At 38.7% G+C, this 16063-nt stretch overlaps 1 protein-coding gene across 12 annotated transcripts in view; it reads left to right on the plus strand.

Annotated features, from left to right (window-relative positions):
* CCDC15 (coiled-coil domain containing 15) overlaps window positions 1-16063 on the plus strand; it is a 69294-nt gene that overhangs the window by 13630 nt on the left and 39601 nt on the right. For 2 of the 12 annotated variants that reach the window (XM_047752257.1, XM_047752258.1), the window contains exons 5-13: window positions 2819-2932; window positions 5620-5742; window positions 8013-8135; window positions 8383-9054; window positions 9629-9751; window positions 9971-10090; window positions 11794-11868; window positions 12178-12300; window positions 13054-13176. In XM_047752257.1, coding sequence (XP_047608213.1) covers window positions 2819-2932; window positions 5620-5742; window positions 8013-8135; window positions 8383-9054; window positions 9629-9751; window positions 9971-10090; window positions 11794-11868; window positions 12178-12300; window positions 13054-13176 — 1596 coding nt within the window. The remainder of the gene's footprint in view (window positions 1-2818; window positions 2933-5619; window positions 5743-8012; window positions 8136-8382; window positions 9055-9628; window positions 9752-9970; window positions 10091-11793; window positions 11869-12177; window positions 12301-13053; window positions 13177-16063) is intronic. The other 10 variants (XM_047752259.1, XM_047752265.1, XM_047752262.1 and 7 more) reach the window with 10 other exon arrangements.

Genomic DNA, 16063 nt, shown 5'->3' on the forward strand with positions numbered 1-16063 from the left:
CTACTGAGCCACGATGGGAACTCCCTCACATGTCAAATCTTCTGTATGTCAAATCTTCCTTTACCTCTCTTATAAAAAAATACCTGTGGATGGGATTTAGTACCCATCTGGATAATCTGGGATTATTTCCTTGTCTCAATATCCTTAATTTATGCATCCTTATGAAAGTAACATTTACAGGTTTCAGGGATTGAGGCTTGATATTTTTTTGGGGGAGGGGGGCATTAAGCCTGGGCATGTGGAAGTTCCCAGGCCACGGATTGAACCCATGCTGTGGCAGCAACCTGAAGCACTGCAGTGACAATGCCAGATCCTTAACCCACTGTGCCACAAGAGAACTCCAAGGCCTGATATCTTTGGGGGGCCAGTATTCAGTCTACTACAGTTCTCATAGTAGGTCATTGAAAGGCCTTTGGGTTGATTTGATAAAGGGTTATGGTAATGACAGAAACATGTTGAATATGATGTGTAGTCCAACTGGTGGACCAGTTGAAAGATCGTGCTTAAGGGACTAAAATCAATCTATGACTCTGCTAGAGGTTTGGACTTGATGGGAAATGAAGATTATGTACTCTTATTTTAAATCTGTTACAGCAGATATTTTGAATCCTTGGTCACATTGTGCAGGGCAGTAATGTTTCCCATACTTGGCAATGAGTAAAAGCAGGTATGTTCATAGCTCTGTATTTTTTCCTAACCTTAACTGCGGACATACTGTCTTTTTGCATTGTGATTAAATCTATTTTGACCTCTTTATCCACTCTGCTCTAATCAACTTTAGAAGTCCTCCTCTTAGTAGAGCAAGTAATGTTTCAAGTTGATTTCTCTGGCTAGAGGTATAGAGCTTCTAGAAGCAAGGATGAAACAGGTGATATGCTACAAGAAACCAGGCTGGTAGCAAGAGAGAGTTTTTTTTCCCCCATTTTAGGGCTGCACCCTTGGCATATGGAAGTTCCCAAGGTAGGAGTTAAATTGGAGCTGCAGCTGCCAGCCTACACCACAGACACAGCAACACCAGATCTGAGCCGTGTCTGTGACATACACCACAACTGATGGCAGTGCTGGATCCTTAACCCACTGAACAAGGCCAGGGATCCTCATGGATACTAGTCGGATTCTTAACTTGCTGAGCCACAACAGGAACTAAGAGAGAGTGTTTTTATCTCTAGCTCCCTATTAGTAAAAATCTTAAAGTATTTGTTATTTATATCTGTAAATCATAGTAATTATTTCCCTTCAAGAGAGAATTCATATCAGTAAACTTTCACTGGATGCGTTAGAAACAGTCTGGCTTTGACATAATTTCACTTAGTAGTATAGGGATATGCTTTTGTATATTTTCCTTAAAGGAACATTTTGTAAAGATTTGTGAAATATAAAATAGGCTGTGCTTCCCTGAAAAAGAAATCAAAATAGGTGCTTTCTTGGGAGTTCCCGTCATGGCTCAGGGGTGAACGAATCCGACTAGGAACCATGAGGTTGCAGATTCCATCCCTGGCCTCGCTCAGTGGGTTAAGGATCCGGTGTTGCTGTGAGCTGTGGTGCAGGTTGCAGACGCGGCTCAGATCTGGAGTGGCTGTGGCTGTGGCGTAGACTGGCAGCTACAGCTCCGATTAGACCCCTAGCCTGAGAACCTCCATATGCCACCGGTGCAGCCCTAGAAAAGACAAAAAAAAAAAAAAAAGGCAATAGATGCTTACTGAATTTGCTAGGTAGAGATAAGGAATGAATGGAAAGTTAACATACTTAATATTTAGTATCAATTGTTACTTAGAGTACTTAGAATACTTATGTGGATGTTATTTTTTTAGTTAAAAATTTCTTTTTAATTTAAATTTTTGTCTTTTTAGGGCTGCACCCTCAGCATATGGAACTTCCCAAGCTGGGGATCAAATTGGAGTTTTAGCTGCTGGCCTATGCCACAGCCACAGCAACGCCAGATCCAAGCCACATCTGCAACCTACACCACAGCTCACAGCAATGCCAGATCCTTAACCCACTGAGCAGGGCCAGGGATCGAACTCACGTCCTCATGGATACTTGTTGGGTTCATTACCACTGAGCCAAGATAGGAACTCCCTTAGAACACTTAGGGTATTTGTTCTCTTGAGATGTTAGAATTTGTGTTTTAAACTAACTTTTGGAAGTCTTCCTGGAATAAGAGAGATTTGAGAGAAGACTGAATAACTATAGTGTTCAAATATTTTGGGTAAAGAGGAGATTCATGTAAGTATGAAAAAAAGAATTTTAGAACTGCTAGGAATAGAATCTTCATACAGGGAGTTTATAAGTGATTAGGCATGCAAGGACCAGTTGAAGAAATAACTCTTTATTAAGAAGATTGATAGGGGAGTTCCCTGGTGGTCTAGTGGTTAGGACTTGGTGCTTTCACTGCTGCAACCCCAGTTCATTCCCTGGTCTGGGAACTGAGATCTCACATCAAGCTGCCACATGTTGTGGCAAAAAAAGAAAGAAAAGATGGATAGAAGGTAAGGATTTTGTTCAATATTTTCCAAATTTAGACTTTTAAGTTCTAATATTTTTGTTTATATCCTTAATATAAAGCGTACATTATTAAAAATAATTTGAGTAGCAGCACTTAAATGAAGTTATGAAATGCAGTCTCTTAGAATAATGAAAATAATGTTGTAAAAACACTTATCAGCAGGTCGAAAAGTCTCCTTTGTAAATAATCCTCTTGTTTTAGGTCTGGCATTTTTTAATAATAGGGGCCTATTTTCCTCTTGGAACACTTAGTGAATTTGGTATTAAGACTTCAGCCTGTTTTTGTTTTCCTTTTTTCCCTTTTCCTTGGCAGCTTAGTCAAACCATGAAACAAGCACGTCACCGACTGGCGTCTTTTAAAACTGTGAATGAAAAGAATGCACCAGTGTTTCCAGATGATAGAAAGAAAAGCCTTGCCAACCAAGAGGTAAATTGAATTCTAATGAATTATTTCTAAGGATATAGATTAAAATAGAAAGATTTATTTACATCTCAATATTATTTAGAACTAAAAAAAATTGGAAATAACCTTAATTATCCAATAGTAGGGAGTGGTTTAAAGTTATGATATATTCACATATAGTTATTACCAAAAATGTCATGCTTTTGGAGTTCCCATTGTGGCTTACTGGGTTCAGAACCTAACTAGTATCCATTAGGATGCAGGCTCAATCCCTGGCCTCACTCAGTAGGTTAAGTCCGTCATTGCTGCAAGCTGTAGTGTAGGTTGAAGATGTGGCTTGGATACTGTTGTGGCTGTGGTGTAGGCCTCAGCTGTAGGTCTGATTTGACCCCTAGCCTGAGAACTTCCATATGCCACAGGAGCAGCCCTAAAAAAAGAAAAAAAAAAAAGGATATTTAAGGCTCTGCTTGCAAATGACATTGTTTTAGTGCCTCTTTATTTCCATGGTCACAAATTTGGATGCTAAGCTCATGTATTTTCCTTTGGTATTAATTTCAAGTTTTGATAGGCAGTATCTGGTCAAATGGACCATTAATTAGTCTTTTTTACTCTTTTTTTGGGTACCATCATCAAGTTTGTCTCTTGTTTAGTTCTTTCTCAATTTTGCTTCCTTTTTGCTTTTTTTTTTTTTGGTCTTTTTTTTGCTATTTCTTGGGCTGCTCCCACGGCATATGGAGGTTCCCAGGCTAGGGGTCCAATCAGAGCTGCAGCCACTAGCCTATGCCAGAGCCACAGCAACGCGGGATCCGAGCCGAGTCTGCAACCTACACCACAGCTCACCGCAACGCCAGATCGTTAACCCACTGAGCAAGGGCAGGGATCGAACCCGAAACCTCATGGTTCCTAGTCGGATTCATTAACCACTGCGCCACGACGGGAACTCCTGCTTTTCTTTCTTTCTTTTTTTTTTTTTTTTTTTTTTTTGAGGGCTGTACTTGCGGCATATGGAGGTTCCCAGGCTAGGAGTCTTAACTGGAGCTACAGCTGCTGGCCTACACCACAGCCACAGCAAAGCCACATCCAAGCTGCATCTGTGACCTACACCACAGCTACAGCAACACCAGATTCAGTTTTGCTTCCTAATTGGTGGGGTTTTTTTGTTTGTTTGTTTTTTTACAATTTCCTAGATTATGTATATGTGTATATTTTATTTTTGTTTTTTTTCCTTAAGTATATCAGTACAACTATCAAAAACATTTTTCTCATATGTTTGCAGTTGGTAGAATACTAAACTATAGTGTCTTTCTCTTCAATGGTAATTAAGAAGTTTATAGTTAAATATAAAAACCAAGTGGGCATGGGTGTGTCCACATGTGGCATTCCATCTTAGATGTATTAAGTATGGTTAGCTTTTTCTAGAATTGCCTTGTTGTTACTCAAGATAGAGTTTTTGGAGTTCCCATCATGGCGCAGTTGTTAACGAATCCAACTAGGAACCATGAGGTTGTGGGTTCAGTCCCTGCCCTTGCTCAGTGGGTTAACGATCTGGCATTGCCGTGAGCTGTGGTGTACGTTGCAGATGTGGCTTGGATCCCCCGTTGCTGTGGCTCTGGCGTAGGCCAGTGGCTACAGCTCCGATTGGACCCCTAGCCTGGGAACCTCCATATGCCGCGGGAGCGGCCCAAAGAAATAGCAAAAAGACAACAACAACAACAAAAAAAAATAGAGTTTTTTTGTGCCCAAATTCTGGACTTGGTTTCTTGACAATTTTCATACTTCCACCACAGATTTGACAGTACTATAGTGTGGGCCGTTAGACTGACTTCCTAGTACTGTTGGAAGGAGGTGATTAGATACATTGTAATTAAGCCAGGAGAAAGGGGAAGGGGTTTATCATATCCTAGAGACTCATATTTTGTATTTTGTGGAACATATTTGAACCTTTCAACTGATGTTATTCTAGAAAAAAATATTTTTCTAGGTCTGAGATAATTATCCAGTAGAAGGGAAGAGGATTAAATCTGAGATAACGTCCCTATATAAACCAGTTTTATACATCAGAGGTGCCATCTAAGTGTAATTCGTTATGATGATGGTGATGAATTCAGGTTAGCTGCTTGCTTCCTAAGAATGCATATATATTTTTCAGGTTAAACAAACAAATCTACTCCATATAATTGAGATTGATGTAAGAAATTAGTGAAATTTTGTTTTATCACTCATGTAAAGTATGTAGTCTTTTCCTCAAATCTGAACAGTTTTCTACCCACCCAGTTGTGTGAAGGAGAAATCCACCAGTCAGAAAGGAGAACAATCTGAACCCAGTTTAACTCTGGTTTCATTTTCTTGTTAGACTTACTGACATTAGACTCTGTCTGGCTGTTATTGTTGCAGGTTTTGGAGATACACATAGAAGATAGATTTACTCGCCCATTGATAAAATTATAAGCCTTCTGATACTGTTACTGGCTAGGATAGGGGCAAATTGTCATCTGTAAAGTTAATATATTCTCCTTCCAGCTTCTTTCAGTCCATATGTTTGATATGTAAGCGATGTGTTTGTATACTTGAAACAGAACTCACTATGCTATGTTAGACTACCGCAACCTGCTAAGATTACTTGAGATCTCTCACAAAAACTCAACTTAGTATCGTGAGCATTTTGCTTTCTCTAGATCTTTTTATTTGTATTAATTTTCCCTTTTTTTCAGAAAGCAATTTGTAGGAAACCAGCATTTGCCAAAATAAATATAGGGGTAAGAAGAGAATTGCCCTTTGAGGTCCAGCAAGGTCTTTCAACTCCTGTACCTTACCAGAAATTTATGGAAGATCAGGTAGGGAAATATAAAGAATAGAGGTGGAAACTCCCCTGTTATAACCACAACTAATTAAAGATGGGCTTAAGTATTAAGATTATAATAATTGTTTTTTCTAACAGTTATACTGAGATATAATTCACATACCACACAATTCACCCATTTAAAGTATACAATTCAGAGGTTTTCAGTATATTCACAGGATTGTGCAACTGTCGTCACAGCCTAATTGTGAAGATTTTCATCATCCCTAAAAGAAACCCTATACTCATTAGCTTTTACTCCCCAGTTCCTCCCTGTCCCGACCCACAGTATTAAGTCACCACTAATCTGCTTTCTGTTTCTGCAGATTTGCTTATTCTGAGCATTTTATATAAATGGAATCATATAATGGGGTCTTGGTGACTGACTTCTTTCACTTTGCATAATATTTTCAAAGTTCATCCACATTGTAGCCTGTTAGCATGTTATCTGTATGTCAGTATATCACACTTGGTATATCCATTCATCATTTGATGAATATTTGGGTTATTTTTACTCCTTGGCTTTTATGAATAATTTGCTGTAAGCAGTTGTACACATGTTTTTATGTAAATGTTCATTTCTCTAGTAGTGGAATTTCTTCATCATATGGTAACTTCATGTTTAATATTTTGAGGAACTGCCAAGCTATTTTCCATCAGTATTATATGAGAGTTCCAGTTTCTCCACATCCTCTTCAATACTTGTTATTGTCCATCTTTTCTATCATAGCCATCTTAGTGGGTGTGAAGTGGTATCTCACTGAACTTTTTTCTTTTTTTTGGCTACCTTGCAGCATTTGGAGTTCCCTGGCCAGGGATCAGATCCCAGCCACAGCAATGCTGGATCCTTAACTGTGCTGGGCTGGGAATCGAACCTATTTCCCAGCACTCCCAAGACACCACTGATCCTGTTGTCCCATAGTGGGAACACTGTACTGTTGGTTTGTACTTTCTTGATGACTAATGATCTTGAGTATCTTTTCATGTGGTTATTGCCCATTTATATCTCTCTTATGGGGAAAATGTCTATTCAAATGAAGTGTCCATTTTAAAATTTGGGTTGTCTTTTTATTATTGAGTTATAAAAATTCTTTTTTTTTGTCTTCTTAGTGCCACACCCGCAGCATATGGAGGTTCCCAGGCTAGGGGTTGAATCGTAGCTGTTGCTGCCGGCTTACTCCAGAGCCACAGCAACTCCAGATCCGAGCCGAGTGTGTGACCTACAGCGTAGCTCATGGCAGCGCCAGATCCTGAACCCACTGAGCGAGGCCAGGGATCGAACCCACAACCTCATGGTTCCTAGTTGGATTTGTTTCTGCTGTGCCACAATGGGAACTCCCTAAAAATTCTTTATATTCTGGATACAGGTCCATTATCAGATACATGATTTGCAAATATGTTCTCCCATTCTGTGAGTTGTCATTTCACTTTTTTTTTTTTTTCTAATAGCTGCACCCACAGCATATGGAAATTCCCAGGCTAGGGGTCAAATTGAGCTGCAGCTAAGGCCTGTGCCACAGCCACAGCAACACTGGATCCTCAACCGACTGAGTGAGGCTAGGGTTTGAACCTGCATCCTCATGGAGATTGTGTTGGGTCCTTAGCCTGTCCAGCCCAGTGGAAACTTCCCTTATTTCACTTTCTTAATGCTCTCATTTGCAGCATGAAAGTTTTAGTTTTGATATAGTCTAATTTATCTATTTTTCTTTTGTTGCTGTGCTAACAAACCATTCCTTAGTCTAAGGTCATAAAGATTTCCTATGTGTTCTAAGAATTTTATAATTTTAGCTCTTACATTTAGGCCTATGATCCATTTTGAGTTAATTTTTATGTATGATTTATATCCTTATGGAAGCACTCTAACTTAATTCTTTTGCATGTAAATATCTACTTATTTCAACACCCATTGTTGAAAAAAACTCTTCCTGCATTGAATTGTCTTAGTACCCTTGTTGAAAATCAATTGACTGTGCATGTGAGAGTTATTGCTGTCTTAACAATATTGTCTTCTGATATCCATGACCATGGAAGTCTCTTTATGTCGATCTTCTTTAATTTCTTTCAAAAACATTTTGTAGTTTTCACTGTACAGTCTTGCACTTCTTTTGTAATTTCTGTTTTTATAATATTTGACTATACTGACCTACTAAAATTATATTAGTAGTGTTTTGAGGCCTAGGATTGTGTTGCAGTCACATTGTTTGTTTTTGTAATACATTACATTTGGGTTTTTTTCCCCCCATTTTTTGTTTGTGTGTTCTTTAGGAACCTGACTCTGAGGAGTTTTCATCTATTTTGATAGATAAGAAAGGGAAAGAGAATTTGTCTTGGGGAGACCAGCAGGATCTCCTTTCTGAAGACAAGGATATACCTTTCAGCAGAGTGCAGGTAAAGCAGAGTGAAAGGAGATAATATAATGGTAATTAAGTAATTATGATTTGGACTAGGGATGCTGGTATTCCTGTATTGGTTTGGGATTGTAGATTTAGCTTGTTTTGAGTAAAGACTGTAATTTCACATTTTATTCTAGTTATTTGTTGGCTTGCCATGTCCTTTTAAGATTACTTTAGAAATCTCACAGAAAACCTAGCATTCTATATCACCTGGCATTCTATATTGATATGTTCACTTTTAGAAAGTACACTTCAAAAATCCATTATTTTCTGTGATGGAAGAGGAAGAAGTAAAGCAGTTACGTCAGGGCGTTCTACCCCAAGCCCGGGATTATTTTCCTGAAGCACAAGGTGACCAGCTGCAAGCCCAGAGTGGTTTGACAGGTGTCCTCAGTGTTGAGCTGGAAGCCCAAAAGATTGAGCCAAGGCTCAGTACCCAGGATAATGAGTTGGAAAGCCAAACCATTGAGTTGAAAGCCCAGGCTGTTAAGATAGAAACTCCAAAGAGTGTTATGATGAAATCCCAGAGTATTGAACTAGAAGATGGGAATATTGTTTCAGAAGTTCAAGATTTTCTACCCCAAAACCAGGCTTTTCTACCCACAGATCAGGCTTTTTTCCCTAAAGACCAGAATATTCTACTCAAATGTCAAGACAAGGATGTTCTTCCCAAAGAGCAGTATGTATTACCCAACAGCCAGAATATTCTACCCAAATATCAGGACCATCATTTTTTAACTGAAGATCAGAATATTCTACTCGGATGTCAGGAGCAGAATTTTCTGCTTGAAGACCAGAACATTCTGCCCTCATCTCAGGACCAGAATTTTCTACCCAGTGGCCAGCATGTTCTCTCCAAAGAGCAGGATGTTCTACCTACATGTCAGGACCAGAATTTTCCACCCAGAGATCAGGTAAAATAGAAAGGAAAGGAGGTAGAACAAAAAGAAATAAACTACTTAAGGTCTGTGGTGGGGTTTGCAGGGACTGTATTGCAGCTGATTTGGAGATCCATAGCTGGAAAACAGTAGGTTCCTGATTGATTTTTCAAATGTCCAGGGTTCTTGTTCAGTGTTAAAGTATTATCAGCAGCATATTGCCCCTGTCTAGATGGTTGATTTTTTAAAAAATATTCTTCATTACAGAAAATATTTTTTTTGCAGTCATTATCTGCCTTAACAGCTGAAAGATGGGGAAAAGAGTGACTCACAGGTGTCCAGCAGTATCTTTACACAGGTTGCAAGGCTGCCAACCCTCCACCACAGATGAGCTAGACTAAAAGGAAGGAGAAAGGGGTCAATAGGAAATAAATTATTCAGGGTTGTGACTGGGGTTATGTTTAATAGAGTATAGTGTTTGTTTTATTCTGTAAGATGTTCAGTTATACTTTGACCTCAATTTCTGAATAGTCACTATAGCATAAAATATTATTGATTAATTTGTCTTTCTTAACTAAACAATTGATATTTTGTATTTGTCCTTTTTTAGAAAGCAAATTTGAAGCAGCCAGCATCACTTTTGGTAGGTAGGAGCAGGAGGGAGGTGTTTCCTCTGGATGTCCATCAGGATCTTCTACACAGGCATGAAGATCAGGCCTTCATCAGGGGCAAGGTAGAGCAGGGAAAGGAACGAGACCAATAGGAATGGAATCGTTTAGGGTTTAGTTTGAAACTTGCAGAGATTGTTCTCAGTATGGTTTTCTGTTTTATTCCATACTGTTTCATATTATCTGGAGTTTAAAAATTACTGTAAGGCTCCCAATTATGCCTGTAATATTTATCTTATTACTATCACTGGACAATTTACACTTTTGTTTGTTTTCTCTTTTAGAAGGTACGCTTTAAGGAGTCATATTGTGATATGACAGAGAAAGGGAGAGAAGACTTTTCTCTGGCAGGTTATCAGTATCTGCCTCCTAAATTTCAGGACCAGGCCATCATCAGAGATCAGGTATAGCACAGTCAGAAAAAGCAAGAAATAGGAAATAAAGTAACTGGATTTTATACATTTTCAGCAACTGGTAATGTGAAATATAGGATCAGGTGCAAAAGATCCTTGTTTAGTGAACTGTGTCAGTCAAATCAGTTCTGTCATTCAGAAGGCTGATAAATCATATGTTTTTATTATGCAATCAGATTGTTTTAATGTACTAACATGCTACAACTTTTGCTGAAGCCCACATTATTACCACAAGCATACTGCCCTTACATGTAGGAAGAATTAGCAAATCCTAAATTACTTAAAATTTGTCAGACTATTCTGTACATGTTTTGAGATTAAAAATTTGTGGAGTTGGGCTAAGAGTATAATATTCTTGTTCAACCCAAAATGTACCAGAGGATCCTCATCTGGTACCATTTCCCTGGAGTTCTCACTGAAGCCTATGGTATTGAGTTTAGCGTGTTGCCCTGACTAGATGATTTGTTTTATGTTTTTTTGTTGTTTCTTTTGAACCTGTTTCTGAAATACCTGTCGTCTTTTATGAGAGAGAGAGATGAATTGACTCTGGAGCATCATCAGTATGTTAAACCTAAAATGCAGGACCAAGCTTCCCTTAGAGAGCAGCTATAGCAGGATACAGTTGGGGTGCTGTCTGCTTTCTACAAGAGTAAGAGAGATGAAATTACTTAAGACTTGGGCTAGAGCTTCTCAAGCTGGCTTGTATGTAGCTTACATTAGAATTGAAGCTTCTAGAGTTAGGCTCAGGGTATATTGTCTTCAGTTATTTCAGAATGTTCCAGAGTCCAGGTGAGAAAGCATACCTCTGTCATTTGGATTAAATAAGAGATAGGTTTTATATGATATCGATTGATTAACAGTAAATCGTCCTTCTTAAACTCAAGTCCTTTAGCAAATTTGGCCTCAGACATTTGGTCTTAGACATACTGAAGGAATTCTACTCCTGGCCGACTAAAGCAGTACACCAAAACCAGATATCCAATTTGCCAAATAATTATGATAACAAAACAAGCTGTTTGCCACCTCAGAACGTCCCAAACTTCATCACTTCTCATGTTTGTGTATGGAGTTATTGGCCACATCAAGTAGGAGTACTTGGGGAAATGACACAAGCTTGTTTCCTGGATTTACCTGAGAAAATGCTAGCAACATTATAGAAATGCTGCCTTGTGGAGTTCTCTTGTGGCACCATGGGTTAAAGATCCAGCGTTGTCACTGCTCTGGCTCTGGTAACAGCTGTGGCATGACTTGGATCCCTGGCCTAGGAACTTTTACATGCTGTGGCTTGGCCAAAAAATAAGTAAATAAAAAAATATATCGCCTGATTGCTTTCTCTTCTTCCAAATGTGTTGTTAAATAAAGAGTTGCCCTATGCGACCCCGCCCCCCCAACAACAAAAAAGCCCAGAATAATCTGGTATTTGCTTTAAAATACTCCTGGAAAAAAAGTAGGGAAAGAGACAGATGAAAAAACAACATATTGCTATTTGTCAAAGCTGGGTGATGGGTATCTTATGATTCATTATGCTCTTTTTTTTTCCCCACTTTGATTTATGTTTGGAAACATGCATGTGTACACCCTTGCTTTCCTCCCCTGGTATCATTGTTTTGGAGTTGTCTCTGAAGTCTACAGTATTGTCACTAACCTGTCATTTCTGCTTAGACAATTAGCTTTATGTTTTGTTGTTTCTTTAGAACAAGTATATCAAGGAACTCTCATCTTTTGAGAAATGGGAGATTGAAAGAGGAATTGCTTCTGGAGTGCCATGGGTATGTTCCACCTCGTATTCAGGACTGGCCTCTCCCAGAGAATAAGTAGAGCGAATATAGTGAGGAGTAAGTAACAGAAGGCAAATTACTTAGGTTTTGGTTCAAGATTGACAGGGCAGAGTAGTAACTGCTTCAGGGGTTTATTGTTAAGGTCAGTAACAATGGGCAAAGGTATAATGTCCTCTTGTTCTATGACCATTTTGCCCTATTGAAACTACTTCTGGCCTCTTCAGTGAAGTTTATAACTATTGCCCTGGCATGATGCTACTGCTTGGACAATTGATATTCAGTGTTTATGTTGTCTTTTAGTGCAGGAACTACGGGCAGGCCTCACATAATATGACAGATGAGAGATGGAGAAAGGAGTTATTTCTGGAGCACCATGAATATATTTTACATGAAATCCAGGATCCAGGCTCTGCCAGAGAGCAGGTAGAGCAGAGAATAGTAAAGTGTAAGCAGCAGAAAGTCAGTTAGGAGCTATGCTACTAACAACAGCATATGGGCTTGCCAGAGCTATGCTACTAACAACAACAACAATGATGACGATGGTGTTCTCTCTTATTAATATTATCAATAAATATTATTATTATTTTGTCTTTCTAGGGCCATATTTGTGGCATATGGAAGTTCCAAGTCTAGGGGTCAAATCAGAGCTAAGGCTGCCAGCCTACATGGTAGCCACAGCAACTCAGGATCTGAGCCATGTCTGCAATGTACACCACAGTTTATAGCAGCGCCAGATCCTTTAACCCACTGAGTGAGGCCAGGGATCAAACCTGCGTCCTCATGGATGCTGGTCGGATTTGTTTCCACTGCACCACAATGGAAACTCCCAATAAATACTATTAATATTATTGTGAGTAACAACTTAAATTCATTAAGCATTTACCATAGCCACAAAGGTTCTAAAACTGTATCCATTGTCTCATTTAACTCTCTCCATAACCCTGGGAGTTAGGTACTGTTATTTTCCTTGTTTTATGGATAAAGAAACTTAGGATTGCTTTGCAGATGCATTTACAATTCATAGTAGTGGCAAGAAGTATGATGTCACTTTTATGCCATAATGTACCACACTATTCTGACCTATTCAGATTGCTTCGGGGTATCACTGTAGTCTCAAGTATTTTTTACTACCATTATGTCGCTGCTCATAATTTGGTGAATGCTTTTGTATCTTAGAGCTCATACTCTGGACAGCAGCCATCTGATAGAACAGCTGAAAGATGGGAAGAAGATTTGCTTCTGGATGGCCATCACCGTCTTCCACCCAAGCTCCAGAGAGAGGCTTCTAGCAGAAGACAGGTAGAGCAGACCGTGGAATATGCATAGTGGAATTTAGATAGGATGATGGGTACTTACTGAGCTGAGAGTGGTAATGCTGAGTAAAAAGCAGATTCTTGTTTTATTTCATAGTGTGTAAAACCTGTCCTGACCTAAGATTACTCATTGAAGCCTAGTGTATTTTCAGGAGCACTTGTTGCCTATTGGAAAAATGACATTTTATATGTATGTTCTTTTATAAAATGTGTATTTCTGATGGCTGTTGTCATTTATGCTGTGATAGAGGAAGAAATAAGTGGTTTCTGAGAGGGAGGGTTCAGGAGGACCTTCCCCTCAACAGCCAGGGCTGAATCCCCCCAACAGTAGCTGAGAGAACATAAGGCAGGGTTGCCAAGAAATGGACTCTTCAAAGGTTGGGCTGAGCTTGTTAGGATAATATTGCCTACGTTCTGGTGTATTGAGTTAACATCTATAGTTTTTCAAGAAAATGTCACAATACTCTGGCCTACTAAGATTTTTCTAAGGCTTAACCGAAGCCTAGTTTATTCCTACTAGAATTTTACAACTGTCTGGATAATTTCTAACTTGTGTTTTATGTTATTTTAAAAACAAGAGCCTTCAGGCGACCAGCATTGTTAGACTATATAAAAGAGATAAAGTAAAATTTCCTTTTGGCCCTTTTGAGAGCAGAAAGAAAAGGAGGCATAGAGGCAGAAAGTAGGATTTGGGCCAAGGTTTTCAGGATGAAACTGCAGCTCCTCTTGTTGCTTTTTTAGTTTGGATCTCTCAGTTTGGCCTAAGGGAAGGCTATCGAGTTTTATTCCACATCACTGTTTATACATCCTGAGCTGTGCGTATTTTTTCCTCTACCTGGATAGTCTTCTCTTTTTTCTTCACAAAGCTTCATATTCTTCAGGTTTCAGCTTAAACGCCACCTTCTTAGAAGACTGCTCTGACCACCTTATCAAGATTAGGTCTCCCCTCTTCTGTTTTTCTCTACCCCTGGATTCTGTTTGTTTCCTTCTCCTTATCTCCAACTGGAGCCTTCTAGTCTCTTGCTAAATTTGTTTGGGAAGAATTAGTCAATCAATTAAACATTTATTGAGCACCTCTTAGGTACTTGCCATTGTTTAGGTTCTAAGTATCAAGACATAGCTGTGAATAAGACAGAGCACTCAAATTTCGGACAGTCTAAAGAAGAAAGACTGACAAATAAGCGGTAATTATGAAGCAACATGATTAGTGGTAGAGGGTGCCCAGGGCATTCACTGAGCACAGAAGAGAGGTACCTAACCCTGACTGTTTAATTGAGGGTACAGCCTTGGTAGTCAGGACCTCTTTTTGTCCTTCTACCATCCCAGCCCTGAAAATCCTTAATCCTAGATCAGTCTTTTTATCTTTAAAAATAATCCAGCCTTATTGGGGAAAACTCTAATAGTACAGATGTATACACATTCATCCTTGGGGTTTATAGTCATAGCTGGGTCTCCATTGCTGCTTAGCATTTTTCTTCCTTGCCACTTGTCAGCTCCCTCACCTGTGGCCCACACTGATAATTTTAAACCTTAAGTACTCCTTAAAGTTCTTGCTTCACCCCCATACTCTCAGACTTTCATAAAAGAAAAATAGAAGTCATCATGAAATAACTCCCTTGACCATTTATTTTTTTGCTATTCTTATTCCTACTAAGCTCAGAGTTGTCTCTCTTTGGATCCATATTCTAGATTCTCTTGCCATCTTTTCTTCTGGGTCCAGTTTTTAATATTGTATCATGAGACTCTGGTTTCTATTAAAATACTCTGAAGAATGTTGCATTTTTTTTGTTGTAGTTGTTTGTTCTAGCAGGCAGTCAACCTAGTTAAGTTCAGACGTAAATTCATTCTTGTCTTCTGTGAACAGTGGCTCCAATGTTAGTTGGTTCTCAAAGCCTTCATTATACTCCTCAAAATCCGTCCATGCACAGCTCAGGGGTGATTCTGGTATATATGCCAGTTCACACACAGAATTAAGGAATCCACTTTTCTAATTCATTCCTCTTCTGGTTACCTACCCTGTATACTCTCCAGGTACCAGGGGCCATGTTTCCTGGAATTTTTAGTTACAACCAGTGAGAGAGAGAGAGAGAGAGAAGCTCAGAGTGGGCTTACTCCTTGGCCAGTGTTGGAAGTCCAGTTTTTCTTACTTTTTCGAAAGCAGAAAATAATCGCCTTTTTATTACAGCAAAAGTAAATACAAACAAAAAGAAAAAAACACCAAAATTCCACAGATAACCATCATTATCCTTTTACTATGTATTATTTTCAGATTTTATTTATAACAAATGAATAATTTAAAAAATAATAGCTTTATTGGGATATACAATCAGTTCTCCTTATTCATAGTTTCATTCTATAAAGTTGCCATAAATACTGAATTAGTGAATACTGAACCAAAGTGCAACTGTTTTATGTGAATTTCTGTTTAAAGACAGATTATTTAATATGTATTGTTGATTCATTAACATTGGACTCAGGGCCAATGGCGTTATAGCTCATGCCTGAATCAAGCTTATGTAATATGTGTATTTTCTCCGTAGGGCACATCACAGCCTTATTATGTTTAAGAACACTAGGCACTACTTTAGCACTGTGTTTGAGGGCCGTTTTAAACAGCATAATCAACAACAAAAAAATCACAAAAATCCAAAAACGTTTGCACTAAATATACCTTGAAAATAATACTTGCTTATAGTATGACGGCTAAAATAAAAAAAGTAGAGCATCACAATATTCTACCTCAGCTTGCAACATGTACATCTGGTGACTCAGACTTTTCACAGCTCTGTGCACGTCTGCAAGTAACTACAAAAGCACTGAGAGAATTTTGTGACAACAAATGCATTTTAGTGAAAAGGCAAATTCACAAGCAA

The sequence above is a fragment of the Phacochoerus africanus genome, chromosome 11 (genome assembly GCF_016906955.1).
Source record: "Phacochoerus africanus isolate WHEZ1 chromosome 11, ROS_Pafr_v1, whole genome shotgun sequence".
Classification (NCBI taxonomy): domain Eukaryota; kingdom Metazoa; phylum Chordata; class Mammalia; order Artiodactyla; family Suidae; genus Phacochoerus; species Phacochoerus africanus.